Source organism: Urocampus carinirostris, chromosome 15, assembly GCF_059441175.1.
Source record: "Urocampus carinirostris isolate Australia breed hairy pipefish chromosome 15, RoL_Ucar_1.0, whole genome shotgun sequence".
Lineage (NCBI taxonomy): Eukaryota > Metazoa > Chordata > Actinopteri > Syngnathiformes > Syngnathidae > Urocampus > Urocampus carinirostris.
Window position 1 is genome coordinate 8579416 of NC_142363.1, and position 21227 is coordinate 8600642.

The window sequence follows — 21227 nt, forward strand, 5'->3', positions numbered from 1 at the left end:
GTAACATTGCTAAAATTCGTCCTATACTTTCTCAGTCGGATGCGGAAATCATAATTCATGCGTTTGTTACCTCCCGTCTCGACTACTGTAATGCACTACTTTCCGGTCTTCCGATGACCAGACTCAAGAGTCTTCAGCTGGTACAAAATGCTGCAGCGAGGCTTTTAACAAGGACAAAAAAGTACGATCACATCACCCCAATTTTGGCTAACCTGCATTGGCTCCCTGTTAGCCTAAGATGCGATTTTAAGGTTCTCCTACTACTATACAAAATCATACATGGACTTTCCCCCTCATATCTTTCAGATCTGATCTCCCCCTATGTCCCGGCCCGAAGCCTTCGTTCCGAGAGCGCCGGTCTCCTGGTGATCCCAAGAGCCAAGAAGTGTTCCGCTGGTTCGAGAGCGTTCTCCATCCGGGCACCGGTGTTGTGGAATGCTCTTCCCCCTGAGATCCGATCTGCAACCTCGGTGGAAATGTTTAAATCTAGGCTTAAAACTCACTTCTACTCTATAGCATACGAGTAACCTAATCTTATATGTAATAACTTGTGAAGCCCTTAGAGACTAATTGTGATTAAGGGCTATACAAATAAAAATGACTTGACTTGACTTGACTTGTTTTAGAGCAGTTTTAGTGGGTTGGCTTCCATTCAAGTATATATATGGTAATTTGTGACTATAATAGTTACTTTTAGAGTAACACGCTACTTTTTGGTGTCAGTATTATGGGCGGTAAACAAAATTTCTTCTTAAAAAAAGTAACCGTAACTCATTTCTCTTTTTCAGTAATGTGCCAAACATTGTCCATTTGCAATTGGATGCATCGCTCTCCGAGGAGAGCCTGATGGGCAATCACGTTTGGCAGTTTGACGCTGACGTCAGCGCCACAAGTATAAAAGGGCCTCTAGGATTTTAATCCCGAAAATTGTACCATTTTGAAAAAGTGAGTCCCCGCATGACGGCACGGCGGCTGAGTGGTACGCGCGTCTGCGGCACAGTTCTGAGGTCATGGGCTCGTACCTCCTGTGTGGAGTTTGCATGTTCTCCACGTGCTTGCGTGGGTTTCCTCCGGGCACTCTGGTTTCCTCCCATATTCCAAAAACATGTATGTCAGGTAAATTGTCCGGTCCAAATTGTCTCTAGGTCTGAATGAGCGAGCAAATTGTCTGTCCCTGTGGGTCCTGCGACTGGCGAGCAACCAGTTCAGGGTGTCCCCTGCCCACTGCCCGAAGATAGCTTGGATGGGCTCCAGCACCCCCGCGACCCTACTGAGGATAAGCAGTGCAGATAATGGATGGATTGATGGAGTCCTCACACTGCAAAATAAATTAAAAAGAGCATAAACATTGAATTATATAATTAGATAGATTTAACTTGGTGAGTGGGGTAACCACCATTATGTGCTTCATTATATAATGGTATGTATTTATTAAGTGTCAGTAATTTTTGCACTCTGGGTCTGCCATACTCCTGCCAGAGACCTTTTGCATAAAATTCTGACTTATACGTACGTTGAAGAAAGAAAGAAAGAAAGAAAGAAAGAAAGAAAGAAAGAAAGAAAGAAAGAAAGAAAGAAAGAAAGAAAGTACAGTGAGCAATCTGACCTCGCGTAAGTGTGTACAAGGGGACGTTAACCACAACATCAACCTCCCCCTTGCCCACAAAAACTGAACGTTGTAACCTTTGTTATTCAAGTCAGTGAATGTCTTTGTGAGGTCTCCACAATCATCACACTCCATTTATTATGACATCAGATATGTCAACGCCAGCCTAAAACACTGTAACGTGGGAGCAATGGCACGGAAGTTCCAAATACCGAATCTAATAAACTGGGGGGAAAAAACTCTCTGAATCAGATAGCATTGTGCTTATCTGACAGAAATGGAAAACAGAGGGTTTCCAGCCAAGGATTCAAAATAAGGTGTTAGCCCCAAACTAGAGTTTTAAAGCATTTTGAATTTTGATTTTAAAGCATTTAGAAGGTTTCCAGCTGGGGCATGAAACTAAGGTTTCAGCCCTAAACTAGGGTTTTAAAACATTTTTAGGGTTTGGAGCTCAAATTAGGGTTTTAAAGCGTTCCAAGGTTTCCAGCTTGGGTTTTCAACCTGTGTTTGGGACTCAACCTAGTTTCGAGCCATGGTTTTAAAGTAGGGGTTTGGCTTCAAACTGAGGTTTTAAGGCATTTCTAGGATATTAAGCTAGGGTTTTAAAGTAAGATGTTAGTCCTAAACTAGGGTTTTTCTAGGGTTTCCAGCCAGGGTTTAAAGAAGGGGTTGGGCCTCCAACTAGGGTTTAAAAGCATTTTTTAAGGTTTCCGGCTAAGGTTTTAAAATAGGGGTTTGGCCTCAAACTGGCATTTATAAGCATTTCTAGGATATTCAGCTAGGGTTTTGAAGTAAAGTTTCAGCCCTAAACGAGGGTTTGAAGGCATTTCTAGGGTTTTCAGCTTGGGTTTAAAATAGGGTTTGGCCTCATATTGGGGTTTAAAAGCATTTCTAGGATATTCAGCGAGGGTTTTAAAGTAAGGTTTAAGCCCTAAATATTTTTTTATAGGATTTGTCGGGTTTCCAGTTAGGTTTAAAATTGTTTATTGAGTTTCTGGCTAGGGTTTCAGAGCATGTTTTCACCCTCAATCTAGTGTTTTAAAACGTTCCAATGTTTCCATCCAGGGTTCTCAAACTAGGGTATCAAAGCATTTCATGGGTTTCCAGCCAAGGTTTTGAAGAAGCGGTTTGGCCTCAAACTGGGGTTTAAAAGCATTTCTAGGGTTTTCAACTAAGGTTTTAAATTAAGGTTTTAGCTCTAAATCAGGTTTTTAAAGTGTTTTAGGGTTTCCTGTTAGAGTTCAGGCCTCAGTTAGGTTTCAAATTGTTCATTGGGTTTCTGGTTACGGTTTTCAGCCTCTAACTAGTGTTTTAACAGGAGCGGTATTTTTTTTCTTTCTCTCCTTGTCCTTTCTTTCTTTCTTTCTTTCTTTCTTTCTTTCTTTCTTTCTTTCTTTCTTTCTTTCTTTCTTTCTTTCTTTCTTTCTTTCCTTCTTTCTTTCTTTCTTTCTTTCTTTCTTTCTTTCTTTCTTTCTTTCTTTCTTACTTTTATTATTTATTTGAATTGTTCTTTCCCTTCCTTCTCTCTGTCTCCCTCCCTCTCTTTCTTTCTTTTTTTTTTTCTATAATTTGCCTGTCTGGCCCCGTGGGAATGTTTTCTTTTGCTACCATGTGGCCCCTGAGCTCCAATGAGTTTGACACCCCGGCACTACAATATCCTCGGGGGTCCGTTTCCCCTCAACGTCTTGGTGTCCAAGATGAAGGATAGTGACAAGGATGAAGGAAGGTGGAAATTATGTTGCAATGCTTTTCTGTGGGGGTAAAAATGTCCATCTTTTCGAAGCAAGAGCATGGGACCGAACAAGCGCTTCCTGGCCTCAGACAAGTGAAGTCCATGTTACAAACTCTTGTACTTTAGCTTCATATCTCACATCAGTGTTTACAAAACTCCCAACCTCAGCAACGCTGGAGAGCCGTGTCTTGCGTGCACAGTTGTTGAAAATGGGCCATAAAATGATTCCCTCCAGAGGGATTTATCACTTTCAATGAACTGCACTTGAGTTTATATTGCCCTATATTTAATGAGGGATGTCAACAAATACCTCTGGGCTCTAATTTCTCAAGAATTTACTTCTAAAGCTACTGAAGTTAAAAAGACATAAACAATACATGTCTAAAAATATTTAGGCCCCCAGTGGGAGGTCTGCCGAGGTCATCAGTCTAAACGAGGTTTCTGGAGAACTCCATGCACCGCTCGGGACAACTTCACAAAATCGGGCTTCCATTTTTCAAACCAATTCAACTCATATCGAAGCAGATCCCAAATTCGACATGGACTTTGTTTTAATCAGGGGTGTTAAACTCATCCGAGCTCATGGAAGAAAATAGATTCTCATAGGGGCCCTTTGAGACTCTTTGTCAGCCCTTTGAGACTCTTTTTGATTGAGGGCTATATAACATAAAATAAATAAAATATGACTTGACTAGGGGCCGGACTGGAAGATTAAAGAGAAAGAAATATAGAGAGTGAGCGAGAGAGAGAAAGTGGGAAAAAAGAGAGTGAGAAGGAAAGGGAGGATGAAAAGAAAGAAAGAAAGGAAAGAAAGAAAAGAAAGAAAAGAAAGAAAGAAAGAAAGAAAGAAAGAAAGAAAGAAAGGGGGAGAGAGAGAGAGTGAGAGAGAGAGAGAGAGAAAGAAAGAAAGAGAGAGAAGGAAAGAGAGAGAGAAAGAAAGAAAGAGAGAATAAAAGAATGTATAGAAAAGAGAGAGAGAGAGCGCAAGAGGGGAGAGCGGTAAACAGAAGGAAGAGAGGGAGAGAGAGCGAGAGAGAGAGTGAGAGAGAGAGAAAGGAGTGAGAAGGAAAGGCAGAATGAAAAGAAAGGGGAAGACAGAGAGGGAGAGAAAGAGAGAGAAAGAAAAAAGGAAAAAAAGAAAGAGAAAGAAAGTGAGGATTAAAGAAATAGTATAACAGAGAGAGAGAAAGAGAGAGAAATGAAAGAGAGAAAAAAATCTCTGTCTGATTTACAATGTCACAGTTGGCTAGAGAGTGTGATTAAATATCACTTTGGACTGTTAGTGTCTTTTTTCGGACCATTGATAAAACAAATTGTACAGAAATAAAAGTATTAAGTGATATTCCAGGTCAATCACCAAAAGGGCTTGATAGTTCATACTTCTTGTATACAGTCGGGGCGATACTGTGAATTTTGCTATCGGTCGGATGCAAGTAAATACAGGGTGGTATCGATTAATACCTTTTGCTTGGAAATGTCATGATCATTGAACAATTGATCCCCCTCCCCTTGAGTTTGTGTTCAACCACAATAAACACAGCACAAATATTTTAGGCACTAAATGAAATAATCACATTGACAACTTTGACAGTATAGAAAATTGATTTTGCAGCATAAAAACAAAAAATAGAAATACTTCATTTTGACAATATCAAGACGAGAACTAAAATACTTTCCATTTGACAATATGTTGGAAAAAAAACAGTACTGTATTGCAGTGTCAATTGTCCTTCATTGGCTCTGTTTCCATAAGGACAACGGCTTTACAGGTTTTTGTTCGGGAGCAGTAACATTTTTGGTTACAGCTCATTGCTCTCTGTAGGTTTTTCATGTGTTTGTGTAAATTTGTGTCATTGTCACAGTAGCGGACAACTTTACCACACAAATTACGCCTGGAATTGTCCTTTTCTGTAATTGAAAAAAGAGGTCCACACCTCATTGCCCTTCCTGTTTGCCTCTGTCATTTTTAGCATCTCTTAGGCAGTAGTATTGTCCCTCTCTTCCGCCTCGCAGGCAGGATGCAGCAGCAGGCTAGGTAAGGAGATGTGCCAAAAGTATGCTTGTCAGTCATGACTCAGGCATAAACTTGGAAAATAGCAGAGGGCGTTGGGTGAGCGAGAGAAGGGCTGCTCTTTCTACAGAAAGGGCCATAATAACAAAATATTTTGATTTTTTTTTTGTGTGTGTGAGAGCCAGACTATATACATTAAGACAAAATTAAGCAAAACCGGCAAAGCTGATCTCCAGAGAAAAGCTTTCTTTCAGTGCATTTTTTTATATGTGTGATGTTAGATAATTTGATAGAATTTATGAAATAAGAATAATGCCGGGGCCTGTGTTCCATATCAAGAAATATACCACTTAAACATATCTTTCTCCCGAAGTTATTTAAGATTATTGAGGCTCGGTTTGACATTCATTTTTTCCCGCAATCAATGGTTTGAAACCAAGGTGAAAGCAGAGTTCTCTTGTAAAAATGTCACAAAAACTGCAAACAATAGATTTTTGAAAGTATATACCTTCAGCACACCGGTGCGTGTGAGAGAGAAGGAAGCATGCTGTGTGTGCATAGCTCCGCCCACCCTTACTGCTTAACCAATCGAATATTTCTGTGTGCTCGGCTAGCGTTTTGGCGGCATTACAGTTTTGTTCTGTGGGTTTTAATCAAATAGTGTCTCAACAGTGAACCTACATTTTTTAATGAGCGTCCATTTAAAGGATTCCTTAGCGACTTACAGCCAAAACGGGGTCTGTATGTGTGACCCCTGACTGTAAATGGTAGGCAAGTCTGTGCCCTTCAAGGAGTTCTAATTATCAGCGTTACTTCGGTTATGTACGCACCAATCTTGACTTTGAGGAAAATAGAATTGGAACTTCACAGAGCAAATTTGTGTAACAAGCTTTTTATCTCCACGCCATATGCAGTCAAGTCAAGTCATGTTTATTTGTAATGCAATTAATCACAAGAAGTCTCATTTTGTTGTACAGGCTACAGACTATTATGACACCATACCCTGATCTAAAACATTCATGAGGACAGGGAAAAATTCAAAACCTTAGCATGAAGAAATTCAAATATGAGGAAATCCCCTTTCCAGGATGGCCAGGCTGCAATGGATGTTGCAAGGGCATCAACAAACAATACACAGACATCAAGAATATGAAATGTACTGAAGGTCATTCATGAGCTATAGAATCCAAGTGTGTTTTAAGCCTAGATGTAACGGTTTTACTGAAGTTTCAGGTTGAGTCCCAGAGGGCAGAGTATTCGCCCGAATGGAGAACACTTTCGGACCTGCGGATTTCTTCTTGGTTCTTGGGATCACTCGTAGACTAGCATTTTCCGAGCAAAGGCTTCGAGCAGGAACATAGGGCAGGTATCCACCTTTATGTCAGGTTAGTTTGTTTGTTTCTGGTTTCTTTGTTCCCTGCATTATTGCTTTACCAGTTGAGGTGTTTCTAGTTCAACCATTGTCAAGTTTGTTTTTTTGTTTCTAGTTCTTTGTTTGAACAGTTTGTGAGTTGCTTTGTGCCCACATCTTTGTTTGCTACTGGAACTAGTTTCTTTTTAAATGCAAAACTTTGTTTGGAGCACGTCTGCCAGCAGTTCTTGGCCACCCCACATGGGTTCATCCTCCAAAAACTTTACAAGCCCACCCTAGATATACAGCTGTATGTAGAAGAAAACATATCCTGGGAATGTTTAACTCTCAATGTTCAAATCCTCCGTAGCCAAGCTGCTTCATTTTTCTTTACCTCTGCACGGACTGGCGGCCTACCATTTATCACAGCTAGTCTTGGCCCAGGCAGAGAGACACACTAGAACTGTAGTTGTCATCTAGACCATACATTATGACAGTTAAAGACGATTGTTTTATTAGGTTGATGATGGATATTTTTTATTGTTTTGCAATTCACCAAAATAAACACAAAGTTGGATCGTGGGAATGTGAACATTCTCTTTATTGCTTCCTTTGGAGGTTTAGAATTTCCAGGGTTTTGAAACCCGGGAAGATAATTGCAAAGAGAATTCCATTTCTGGGAAGTATTCTTTTAAAAACGTGTGAATATACATAACAATCAGTGTTAGGCACGTAACTTAAAAGGACTATTAATTATAGTTACTGAGTTAGTCACTGAATTACTCTTTAGACAAAGTAACTAGTCACTAAGGAAAGTAACTACTTATGTTACTTTAAAAAGAAGTTGTTATGCGTCAAAGAATTGACTCAAAAACAAACCCGATTCACAGGCTTCACAGTATTTGTTTAACAAACAAAAATAACTTCTGTACTGTTACATTATAATTTCAAAAATAGTTTTGCTATTTAATTCCACAATTTTATCAATTAAGGACCCAATCCACTTCACTATACATGATACTTTGCCACCATCGTGTGGTCGTTATGGAAAATGGCATTTACCCTAAACCATATATTTTTACATTATCAAACATTTTAGATAAAGCTCCGGCAGCCGCTTGGAAGCGCCATGAGCCTTTATGTGGCTTCCGAGCAGGTTTAGCGTTTGGAAAGGTCCAACTTTGTTGCCGATAAAAAGCATCTTCTCCTATTTAGAATGCAGAACACATTGCACCATGAAAATCCGTAAGGCAGCGATAACAAAAGCGCGAAGTAGCGAGTGTGTCCGTACACGTTTTATTTTATTGTTTTTATGATGTGGCTATTTTTAATCGGTTTCAATGTGCGTGTATAAGGTGAATCGCAACTAAATAAGTACTTTGAGAGTTACGGGCTACTTCGGGTGTCAGTCATCAGGGGATAACTGAGTTACTTTTAAAAGGAAGTACCAAGTCACCGGTGCCGACCCACATTTTCTGTTCAGTTTTCGAGTCAGTTGAAAAGAAAAGAACAGACAGGTAGTTGTATATGATGAATGTTGCGGTTTCCCATGAGTTGCAGTCCAGGTCATCCGTTTTAAGGGAAATTGATCTGGCGTTGGTGAGATACAGGCTTGGCAGGAATGGTCTGTGAGAGTTGTTACGTAGCCTAGCCGCAGTAGGCCGGACTAGCACCCTGTTATTGCTTTCCCCCAGAGTCTCATTACGCACCCAATAACAATCCACAGACCAACCGCCGATGATCAGCTTTTCTTTAACCTCTTCTCACTTTCTTCAGAGACCGTTTTAAATGCAGAATTTCTTTCCAATGTAACGAGTCGTTAAAATAGTAGCTGTGACCGTGCTTCGCAATTTGTTTTAATGGACACTTAGCCTGCCCAACTGTTTAACTGACAGTATAAGCCAGCTTATCACTGTCGCTCTCACAGTCACGCCAATGCACACACACACACACAAAACCCTCCGCACCCTGTCTCCTAATAGCATTTGTTGTGTGTTGTCTGCTGCAGAAAAACACAAAGCATGATAATTCACAAAACATTGCGGAGAAAAAAAAGACATGAGGATCGCTAAACACCAACCTGTTGAAGCAGTGAAACCTTCGTATTTCTTGGCTTGTGCAATCTTAATGGCTTGCAAAGAACACTTAGCTGAGACACTCCATATCCATTTTGTCCCTGGGCTTCAAACCACTCGAATATCTCCTTCTCCGTTTTTAGGTTCTGTCCAAAACGATTTTTTCCCTCTTTTTTTCTTTTGCCGTAAATTCAGTGCTCACGTTCCCCACATGGATTTCCCATTGGTTTTTCGATCCTGTATAAGCTCTGACCCCTCCCAATGTGCTGCCGACCATTTGCTACAGTTAAAGTCCTCACATAGTTTGTCCTATTTTAGAGGAAAACAAGTCATTACGTGCATTCTTGATGGTGGATGATAGTTGTTTTTATTCAACAGAATATTACTTTTTTTTAATTTTGCAGACACAATTCTTCACTGAATTACTTTATTCACTTAACAGATTCCAAATAATCTTGTAAATCAATCAGCTTAATGAAGAATCATGTTTTACTTGTTTTTTTTGCTATAAAGAATGTCTTTTATGGACTTTACAATATTACTGCCCATCCGAACACAAGTACACACATACACAACCTTACTGAAGACGAATATAAGTAATCTCTTCAACCTGACTCAGTGATTAGCATAAACTTTAGCTCAAAAACAGATAAACAGAACTCATATTAAACGTTAACCTTAATTTATTTTTTTACAGCAATTCAAACATAAAATTAGTTACAAAACACATTGAAAAGAAATGTCCAGGAGCTGTGCATATCCTAACAAAATCATCATGATTATATGAAGACAAAAAAATACTTTTCTTTTACATTTCTCATTGTCCAGCTCGCCATTTCCTATCCAAAACTTGATGGATACATTCAACAGGTTTTTAACAGACCTGATTCTCGAATCGCGGTCGTGTAACACAATCTGATTACTTGTTTCTGTGCATTCCTTATTGTGGCTAATAGTTGCATAAGACTGGAAGTTAGCTTAACTTAGCGTACCATGCACGGGGGTCATACTCCCTATTGTGGTTGAATTTCTGATTCCCACTCTAATACTCTTTTTAGAAAACCAAAAATTGACTTTTATAACGGAGGTCGGCAACCCACGGCTTAGGAGCCGCGTGAAGTTCTTTTGCGCTACGGACTGGCTCCCTTTACAAATTGAAAAAGATGGAGGCGGAAAATATATATATTTTTTTTAACCCTCTTAGTACCATGGGGGCGCCGGTGCCCCCATTTGACAAGCGCTATTTTTATTACCGTAACTCTGTGGCCCCTATAAAAGAAATTAAATCAAGTTCAATCAAAGTAGTTCTCCAAAACACCCACAAGGCAGCAGCAATTTCCCACAATGGTATGTCACAGGCATCCACGTGTGGCAAGGGACTATTCACAGGCAAGAAATTGTAAAACATTTTTTTTTAATTTGTAAACACTTAAAAAACATTTGAATACTTTGAACATGACTTCATTGGTTTTGATTGTCAAAGATGCAATTAATTGGGGTACTAATGGTTCCTGAATGATGTGGGTCTCTGTGTCCTGGAATTGTTCCACCATATACCACACAGGCGCATAAAACTGCTTTTGGTAAAAAAAAAAAAATGACATTAGATGGGCAATTGAGAGAGAAAGACTATAAAACGTCTTTGGTATATGTTTATAACAGTTCATATTTCCAGTTTATTTGTGTATGCGCTCATGTTCAGTTGTAGTCTCTTCTACATTATAATCCAGAAAAATCCAAGACCGTTTTTTTGTGTTGTTTTTCGTTTTCAACTATTTTTACATTTTCTCAACTGAGAATTATGATAGATATTGCCAGCTGCTAAAAGTTTTGGTTATTCTGAAAAAAGGGCCAAAAGTAATGCCTAACAACATAATTTCTGACTCTTTCATGGCCCAAAAAAGTCCTGGCGGCCTGGTCGATTAAGGGTTATAAACATGACACAAGCACTAACCTCTTCCAATGCTGTAGAAATGTCTAGAATCGATATTACATTTCAACTATTTTGGCGCATCTCACCTCTGCTAGTTTTCCTTCCTCTACCGTTTTCTGTGTTAAAGTCGAGTGGAGCAATTTAAACGGGCAGGGTCACTAACTGTGTAACACTACACTCCTAATTTCAACACAGAAGTCACATTGAACGAGTAAGAACACAAACTTGTCATAGGCAGTTATTTAGTAACAAAGTAGCTGTTTTTATAAGGTGATTTCTGATTTTGTCAGTATATATTTGGAATGACACTTAGAGATATTATTTGGACTTAGGCCTAAGGTTGAGTGTTGGATTGGTGTCAAAAGAGAAAGGAGGATGCTTCTGAGTTTCACACATGCACTAACTTACACAAAAATCAAACTGCAACTGTTTCAATTGGATTTTATATACAATCCATCCGTTCATCTATTATCTGCATCGCTTATCCTCAGTAGGGTTGCGGTGGTCCTGGAGCCCATCTCAGTGGACTTCAGGCAGTGGGCATGGAGACACCCTGAACTGGTTGCCAGTCAGTCGCAGGGCACACAAAGACAGACAACTCACTCGCTCATTCACACCTAGGGACAATTTGGAGAAGCCAATCTGTCAGAGACCAGAAACGGAGACAGGACCCACTTGCGTTTGTTTTCTCAGCTTTATTTAGAAGGAGGAAAAGGCTTGCACCCATGATCCGGTGATCGTTGGTCACGGGATCGCTCCGAACACGGAAGTGGCACTTCTGTGGTGAGCGAAGGCAGTGTCGAGTGTGGGGTAAGAACAGGTCGATGGCCGGGACGGAGGAGCAGAAATGTAATCAAGTTCAGAAAAGGGGTCGGAGACGGGAGTCAAACAGGAATAAGGACAGGATAGAGTCAGGGTTGAAAGGGCTTGCCTCGCGTGGGCTGAGGTTCTCAGACAGACTGACAACGGGTGACAGAAAGACGGGGGTTCAAAAAGAGATGAGCAGCCAATCAGTGTCCGAGGCAGTTGGCACCAAAAGAGCCGATTCAGGTGCTTCGCATCAGTAATCCTGACACAAGCAAACGGACATGCATGTTTTTTGGAATGTGGGAGGAAAGCGGAGTGCCCGGAGGAAACCCACGCAAGCATTGGGAGAACATGCAAACTCCACACAGAAAGGCTGGTAGCTGGATTAGATCCCATGACCTCAGAACTGTGTTGCCCTGCGGCATTTTATATACTAGACCTTTTCAAAAGGCCGCTGTTTTATATTTTAGAAACGCATGCCGCAATTAATTGCACTCTTTTTGTTGCACGTTGGGGTATGTTATGCTAGTTCCATGATGTTGTTGTTTTTTCGAATCCTCAAAATAAAAGTCAAAAATGTGTTATCTTTATTACATTTCTTTAATTGCACAAAAGCAATGAAACACACATTCATTAATTTTGTAATGACGTTAAACTTCAACAACAGAGCAGTCACATGGTGAATCATTCGCCAAAGGATGGGCTGCATCCAGCTTTGTCATTTTGATTGTAAGCTTATATAGCTAACATACTTGGATTCAATATAAGTCTTGTATCTGTAAGGCTTTACATTTATTTTTTTTGCGGCTACAGACACATTTGTGTATTTTTTGGTCCAATATGGCTTTTTCAACATTTTGGGTTGCCAACCTCTGTCTTATACCAACAATACAAAAAGCATTATATTTAACATTTTTGACCATATTTATATATATTTGTAGGCGTTACACGACAGGTAACATACAACCATATGTACACATATACTCTGACCCCATAATGTCAGGATTCTATACTTGTATATTCAGCTTAGATGTGAGTTTATACGGTAGGGACAATATCTCCATGAGGAGAAATTCAGCGTTCTTGTTCTTGTGACGACGCGACCATAACTGTATTCAGTTGTACTTTTTCGGTAAATATAAACATGCACACACTTCAGATATTGCTTACGGCTGATCGAGGGTTGTGTGAAACAATGCATGAGTATTCAATAATAATTTATGATCTGCATTTAAAGGGTATCGGAGTAACGCACCACGTAGTAACAGCAGTAAAAATACAAAATTTGATCAACCCCTTAATGTTCCGTCAGACTGTTGATAAACAAAACGTGTTGTCACAATGTCACCAGTCTCTGAAATACGTCATGCCAATTATCATTGGAAAGTGCAAACTCCTGGGATTCAAGATATGAGTTCAAAATATACTCATCAGAGAAACCACCATCAGTCTGAAACAGGATACACGAAAACTATAAAGCAGGCACAGCTCACCAATAACGTGATCTGATATTCAGCAGATGAAACTATGCTCTACATACATGTTCCATTTACGACAGTCCAGAATACACGATAATGCCGACAGATGAAAAAAAAATCAGCCTAAAAGCATTCCTGCATCGTTTGACGATCCTTGTGGTAATCCATGGGCTTTGCCCCATAATTCCGGTTTAAAAGTAAATAAACTTGTGAACCGATTTCCAACATGGCCGTTAGTCTCTAAAACTTTTGATTGACCCCAATCTCGACCAATTGCTAGCTTTTTTTCACTGTCCTTAGCCTGCCATAGCCTATGAATAACTGTATTGAGGAAACGGACATGACCTACTAAATCTTCAACCAGGAGTGACACGTTGGTCAGCCAATGAAGTTCCCAATATAAACTCATTCATACTTACGATGTGTATTCAAATCAGAGCAAATAAACATGCTTAATGAAACTCGGGATTCATTTTTTACGCAACATTGTCATGTGCAAGTGTGCAAAATCATTGCTTGACTTCTGTAAAGAGAAGTCAAACATTTACAACTCTTTCACGTGGTCTTAAAATTCGTAAAATACACGGTTGCAGAGGTCTAAGAGCTGAAAACTGGTCGTCTCCAAATGGAAACATACCCTTAGAAAAATGTGTAAAATACAATGTTTAGTTGTGCACATCTGTAAATAGGGTGGGAATTTTGTGACCACATTTGACCAAATGCTATTGTCCCAGCTGTTTTCCAGCTAAGATGCAAAAATAAAAACTTTCTATTTCTGTGAGTTAAAACTTAGATTACTGAATTTTAGGAGCACTTGCAGTGATTATTTTTGTTGGGGACAACGCTTCAGCGTGTTACCTTTAAAAAAGACCAAAACCGTCCATATTCTCGTTTCAAGAACAGCATTCAATTTACTTTGGGTACGGTTTGGATCGGGATTGTAGTACTTGCTAGTGAGAAAAATAATTGTGTTCCAGCAACACGTTCCTTTTTAACACCTGAGTCCCCACACTGGATGTAAGAAGCAAAGCTTGAAACACTATGAATACAATCTTGTTTCTATTAGTTTCCACGCCAAATGTAATGGCCCGAATATGGGGGTATTTCGGAACAAAACAAAATAAGCTCAGTCAGCAACTCTTAATGAAGCTTTTGCTAAGAAAAGCAAATATAAAGTAAAAGGGCACTGTACAGTGTGCTCCAATACAATGTCTTTCGGTACAATGCTAGAAAGAGGCAACCCTTAAACACAGTAAAAAGACAGCATTTATACCAGGGATCTCCAATGTGATGCCTATGTGCCCCAGGGTGCCTCCTAAGGACAGCTGAGGTGTCTTCAGACCTGTTCTGAAAAAAGCTCACCAGTGCTGGGTTTGAAAAAAGTTAGGTAAATTACTTGTAAAGGCTTGAAATTGTTGCTGTGTTTCTTAGGTTAGGTGTTGGTCTAGGGTTAGGAGCTATGGTTTGGGCTTCAAATAAGGGTTTAAAACGTATTTCATGGTTTCAAAATGGGATTGGGGATAGGGTTAGAAACTAAAGTTCAGGCTCCTTATTAGGGTATTAAACTGAATTTAAGGTTCTGAAAAAGGGTTTGGGCTAAGGTTACACTGAGTGAGAGTAAGGTGTGGATTTAGGGTTAAGGAACTAGGGTTTGAGCTCCATACTAGGGTTCTAAACTGAACAAAGGGTTCCAAAATAGATTTAGACCCAGGGTTATGGATTGAAAAATAGTTGGTTTACAGCTAGCATTATGTGTAGGGCTTAGGGTTAGGAGCAAGGAATCGGGCTCCAAGTTAGGGTTTTAAAGCAATTTTAGGGTTCCAAAATAAGGTTGGGGCTAGAGTTAAAGTTTGAAACTAAGGCTCCTGATTTTATTAGTGATTGACAACGTCTATTTAAACCTACTTTTAACAATTACCCTGGCAATAACATTGTGACAACATAGTAATAGGAGGATAACTTTTGTATAAATAATTTTGTATGAATGCATATAAAACTGTGTGCCCTTTGCGCGAGTTAGTGTCAAAAAGTAGCCCCAGCTTGAAAAACGTTGGATACCCCTTTTGTAAGGTATGACAGTACATGGTACTATCAAAAACTGAATATCTCTTGAGTCTTTCTTTTAAAGATTACAAGGTGTTGTTCCAAAGTGAACTTGGTTTACAGTGTCCCAAGATAAGTTTAGACATTCAGGTCATTAGACCTGGCCCGGCTGCAGGCCCGGCTGCAGGCCAGGCTGCTAGGCGATGCACCCTTGAGCGGCAAGATTTGCTTCTCTTGGACAACTGACGAGAACATAAGGTTGAGATTAGGGCTATGGTCAGGATAATTCAAACTGGGGCTTGAAATAGACCTGCTTCGTCCCATATGACTTAGGCGTTTCTGCTCTGTGCAATGATTGGCCCAGTTCTGCTTTCCAGCGTCATAGGAGTCTGTTCTTTTGTTGTCTGTGGCAAACTTGTAACATGGTGGAGGTTCAATCGATGACAGTGAGGAAGAAGAAGACGACTCGATGGTTTTCGTAAGGGTCAAAGTCAAGTGCTCCCGGCCAGGATAGAGGGCTGCCTGATGTCGACTCTTGGCACGATCTTTGATCTTCTTGAAGACGACGTAGAAGAGCTCAATGACGTTCAGCAGCAGGGACACCAGTGAGACAAAAAGCATAAAAATGATGAAGACCGTCTTTTCAGTGGGCCGGGATAGGAAACAGTCCACTGTATGCGGGCACGGGTCCCGTTCGCAGACGTAGACCGGCGCCAGGCTGAAACCATATATGTACCACTGAATCACGAGGAAGCCCACTTCGAACATTGACTTAAAGAAAATGCTGACAATGTAGGTTCTGAGCAGTGGCCCCTTCATCTTGATGTTGCCCTCCTCATTGAAGCCATACTTATGCTTTTTCGCTTCAATTTTCTTCAGCTGGAGGTGTACATCTCCTCCGTGGCTTTTCAAAACAGTCAGCGCTTTCTCCTTCCTGTTTAGTTTGACTTTCTTCCTGTTCAGGTAAAAGACATGAGCCAGATAAAGTAGTGTGGGAGTCGAAACAAAGATGATCTGGAGGACCCAGAATCGAACATGAGAGATTGGGAAGGATTTGTCGTAGCAGACATTCTCGCAACCAGGTTGCAGTGTGTTGCATGTGAAGGAAGACTGCTCGTCTCCCCAGGCGGATTCTATTGCTGTCCCCAGAACCAGGATTCTGAAGATGAAGAGGACCGAAAGCCAAATCCTCCCGCCTGCAGTGGAATAGGCCTGCACCTTGTCCAGCAAACGGCCAAGGGCGCTCCAGTCAGCCATCATCAAGTAGACTTGAATGGAAAAAGAAAACATCAGGAAGGTCATGATAATTTTTGTAAATTATACTAGAGTACAACAAGCCTAGTGAAATAGTCTGAGCAAAAGTGTTGGGACTAATGCGTTACAAAGGAACGCAATTACTTTTCTCGGTAGCGCGTACAATAATCCCTCGTTTTTCGCCGGGGTTGCTTTCCAAAAACATACTCCAATTGTCAATACCCGTGAATAAGAATCCTTTTTTTACCTAATTAATGACATGTTTATTACTGAAAACTAACCCGGTTTACAGGCTCAATTATTTTTTTGACAAAAAAAAATAATTGTACTTTATACACATTTTTGTTTTGCAAAAAAACCTCTGCCGTGTCAAACTATAACTTTAAAAATAAACTTGCTGTTTTATTGCACAACTGTATGGATTAATTAAAGACCCGATCCAATTTAATTTACATAATACTTTGCCGCCATCATCTGGACTTTTTGTAAAACGTTTTTGTAAAACTGCATTTACCGTCTGGTAAAGCCACTTGGAAGCGCCAGAGACCCGCAAGTGGCTCTAAAATAAGTTTAGCAAATGGAGAGGTTCAACTTAGTGGGTGATAGCAAGCAGCTTCCTCCTTTTAGCCAATCAGAATGCAGAACATAATACACGATCAAAAACCGAGAAGTGATGAAACAGCAATAAGCAAACCGTGATACAGCAAAGGATTACTGTGCTCTCACGTGTTATTAATACAATTTTGTATTTTTACTTTCATTACAACTTTAGGTGTAATTATGTTACTCGTTTACTTTTTTAATGCAAACCATAAACAATTGTGTTCTCTTATTGATGAGCATTATCCCTTCACTTACATTGTCACATACATCTCGCGATCCGGAAACGCCTCGGAAGTGTGTCTATATTTACCTACAAAATACAACTCAATAATATTAGATGGCGCCGTCTCAAGCACAGAGTATGTGTGATTTCTCCTCATGTAGATATTTTCCACCCTATTTACATATGTGCATATTTGGTTGTTTATCACCAGTAGCAAATGGTAGGGAGCACATCGGGATGTGGTTGAGTCTTATACAGGAACAAAAAACCTACAGGAGATCAATAGAGCAAACGTGAGCGCAGAACGTATGTTAAAAGTGTGCTGAATTTCGGTCTTTATTTTTATAGAATTATTTGTGTAATACACTATGCCTGGAGAAATAAAAGTAAACGTTTCAGCCAATACCCAGAAATGGAGAAGGAGATCTTCAAGTGGTTTGAAGCCCAGAAACAAAATGGATATGGAGTGTCTCTGATAAAAAATGTATAAGCTCTCAAGATTGTAAAAGTTAAGAAAATAATCAATATAATGCGACTGCCATCAATTATTATAAAAGGAGCTTCCATGACTTGTTGAGACATTGAAATGCATTGATGTGGCATGCTCCACAAATTAGTTTTATGTCCCTAACATACAATCTCAAGGACTTTGGGGATTTAATCATCTATAGTCCATAATTATGGGGGACCGATCTTGCAATAGGTAAAATGTAAATAGATAAATACATATAAATATATGCCATACAAATAATTGGACACATAAATAAATCACATAATACCTCGTTGTAAAATTCAGTTTATAAAATTATTTATGCATTTTGTAATTTATTTTTTTCATTTTGCTATTTATTTTTCTGTTTTATTTTGTCGTTGTATTCTGTTGTTGTATTTTTTTCCATGTATCTTGTCCTTGTATTCTGTCCATGTATTTTGCCGTTGTATTTTGTCACAACAAAATGATGTGCAAATGAGGGGGCAGATCAAGGATTATAAATCAATAAGCCAACATTTTGTTGGGACAAAATTCAACGACGCCAAAATACAACAACAAAATACAACGACGAAAAAACACAACTACAAAATTCGACCACAAAATACAATGACAAATTACGATGATAAAATAGAATGGCGACAAAAGTGCAACGACGATTAAATATCATGACGACGAAACAGGATGAAAAAAATACAACCAAGATAAACTACAACAATGATAAAATACGATGATAAAGTAGAATGGTAACAAAGTACAAGACGATATAATACAATGACGACAGAATACAACGACGACGAAATACGATTAAAAAATACAACAACGATAAACTACAACGATGACAAAATACAATGACAACAAAATACTACAGTGACAGATCACAACTGTGACAAAATACAACAACGACAAAATGCAACGACAATAAAATACAACAGCAAAATACTATGGCAAAATAAGACGACAAAGTACAACGACAAAGTATGAAGACAACATTTGACGACAAAATATGACGACGACAAAGTACAACAACAACAAAGTACAACGACGACAAAGTACAATGACGACAATGTACAACGAAGAACAACTAGAATGACGACAAAATGCCATGAAACTACCATGACAAAATACAATCACAAAGTAAGTCAGCACAGTACAAAGAAGACAATCTACAATGACAACAAAATACAATTATGACAAAATACTACAAAAACACTGCAATGTGTGCATAGCTCCGCCCACCCCTACTACTTACCCAATCAAATTGTTCTGTGTGCTTGGCTAGAGTTTTGGGGCTAATTATAAATATGGGTTTTAATCAAAAAGTGTCTCAACAGTGAACCTACATTTTTATTGACCTTCCATCTAAATGATTCCTTCGCGACATACGGCCAAAACAGGGTCTGTTGGTGTGACACCTGACTGTAAGCTGTAGGCAAGACTGTGCTCTTTATATACTGGACCAAACAATCCTCTCCATCAGCGGTGCTTCGTCAAAATACGCACCATTCCCGATTTTGAGCAAAACAGAAATGGAACGACACGGAGGAAAATTGCATAAGAAGCATTTTATCTCCACGCCATATGCAATCAAGTCAAGTCATGTTTATCTGCGACGCACATGAAGTCTCAAAGGGTTTACTTACCACGGAATAGCATTACACCATCCCCTGGCAAGGAAAAACTCAAAACCTCAGAATGAGGAAATGAAGACTTTGAGAAGGGCCCGCAAATTTAAATAGATCAATAAATTGCAGATATCATATATTTAGGTATGACATTATTTATTTATTTGTTCATGTATTAATATGGCATATATTCTTAGGTTTTTATTCATAGATATTTTTCTACGTATCCATTCATTTATTTATATATAAATTTCAGGCAGCTATATTCTTTGTGTACACATTTATATGTGACCATGTTTATTGGTATAGCCCTAATCACAAGGAGTCTCAAAGGTCTGTATGGACTACAGACTATTATTACACCATCCCCTGATATAAAACCTACATGAGAGCAAGGAAAAACTATAAACCTCAGCATGAAGAAAATTAAGCAACCTTGAGAAGGGACCGCACATGTAATGCCCCTTCCAATAAGTGTTGCATTAACAAACAATACACTTAAAAATAAAAATATAAAATAATGATAGCATAATATAAAATAAAATAAAATAAAAAAATAAAAAGGAAGACCAGGTTGCAATCGATGTAGCACTAATATGTTACTTAAATCAAACAGAACGCCTTAAAGGGAGTGGGTCGAAGAAAGTGTATTCAATAGCACCCCTTCTCTAATAGATAGAAAACTTAAAGCCGATTACAGGGTACATTAAATTTCATGTCACTATTGTTGAACTGATTAATGTATGTATGTTTATATATTATGACAGGATGGGTCCTCCATACATAATATCAATAAAGACGTCAGTGACATCATGGGGGAGTGGACTGCGTCCATTCACGAAAGTCATTATCTCGATAGTGATGCAAGAGACTAGCATGCTGCTCTCTTTGTATCTTTGATGGGACTTGTGACAGTAATAGAGCAAGCAGATTGCCTTCATTCTCAACTTATTTCATCATATACTGAAGCCCTCACTCTCATACAGGCTTTGTTCGTCTTGGGTGCCAGAAATGACCACCAGATGTTCCCAAAATGATCCCAAAGAAGCAACTCGTGGTGGCCAAGCACCCATCCCCCCTACCCCCCCTCCCAAAAAAAAACCACAAACAAACAAAATAGGTCAAATGAGGTGAACCACATAACAAACTATTTTGTAGTTATGACACACGGACATCCCTACAAGTTTTTTAAAGAGTGGCATTGGTGGTAAAGACTAAACAAATGCAGCACAATTTCCCCTAGGAAAATTCACAAAATATAAACGGTATATGAGTCAAAAGCACTGCTTAGTATATCTCCCTCTGCGGACAATATTATAAGCTGACGTTATTAAACGTAAGATTTGAAATTCCAACCCTACCTCAAAAGTTATGCTGAAAAAAGGTAAGCCAAGAGAATTCATTCAGTTTTTATAATTGGACAACACACAGGATAGGTTGACGTCCAAGTTTCCCAGCAGACACTAAACACTTCTGAGTATTGCCTGATTCTCTTTTAGGAGGAAGTCATATGACCTGGCTTTCATGTCTAGACCAATGGTCCTCTTGCAGTTATGTGTTTGATGATATTGAGTATTTACAATATTTACAGTAGCTTGCAGAAGTATTTGCCCCCGAAGAATTTTTGGGCCATATTGGCATATTATAGGCCTCAGACTGGTAGATTCTTGGAAAATATTTCGAGTTTCTTTCTATCTATAACACGTGAAACACAACCGTGAAGAGAAACCAAACATATTTAACATTCTATATTGTGCTAACAAATAAAAATTATAAAGTAGGGGTTGAAAAAATAGTATCCCCTTTGAGTAAATACAACTTCCTTTTGCGGTGATCAATGCCACGAGTCTCTTTGGGTATGTCTCTATACATTTTGCACACCTTGAAACAGAAATATTTGCCCGTTCTTCCTTACACAACAGCTGAAGTGTCTTGAGGTTTGTTGGTGATCGTTTGTGCACATCATTTTTTCAGATCCTTCCATAATAAGCTCTAT

General features: G+C 39.2%; 1 protein-coding gene across 1 annotated transcript; it reads right to left on the minus strand.

Moving 5' to 3' along the window:
* Positions 1–12043: 12043 nt before the first annotated feature.
* On the minus strand, positions 12044–20717 carry LOC148351463 (gap junction alpha-1 protein-like). Its single transcript, XM_088355257.1, has 2 exons — positions 20593–20717; positions 12044–16304 (listed from the first exon to the last, which is right to left on the minus strand). The coding sequence occupies exon 2, from the start codon at positions 16294–16296 to the stop codon at positions 15175–15177; it is 1122 nt and encodes a 373-aa protein (XP_088211383.1). The 5' UTR covers positions 16297–16304; positions 20593–20717; the 3' UTR covers positions 12044–15174.
* Between the last annotated feature and the right edge of the window lie 510 nt (positions 20718–21227).

Excerpts from the sequence above, each read along its gene's own strand:
- LOC148351463 (XM_088355257.1), bottom strand. The coding sequence starts at position 16,296 with ATGATGGCTGACTGGAGCGCCCTTGGCCGTTTGCTGGACAAGGTGCAG.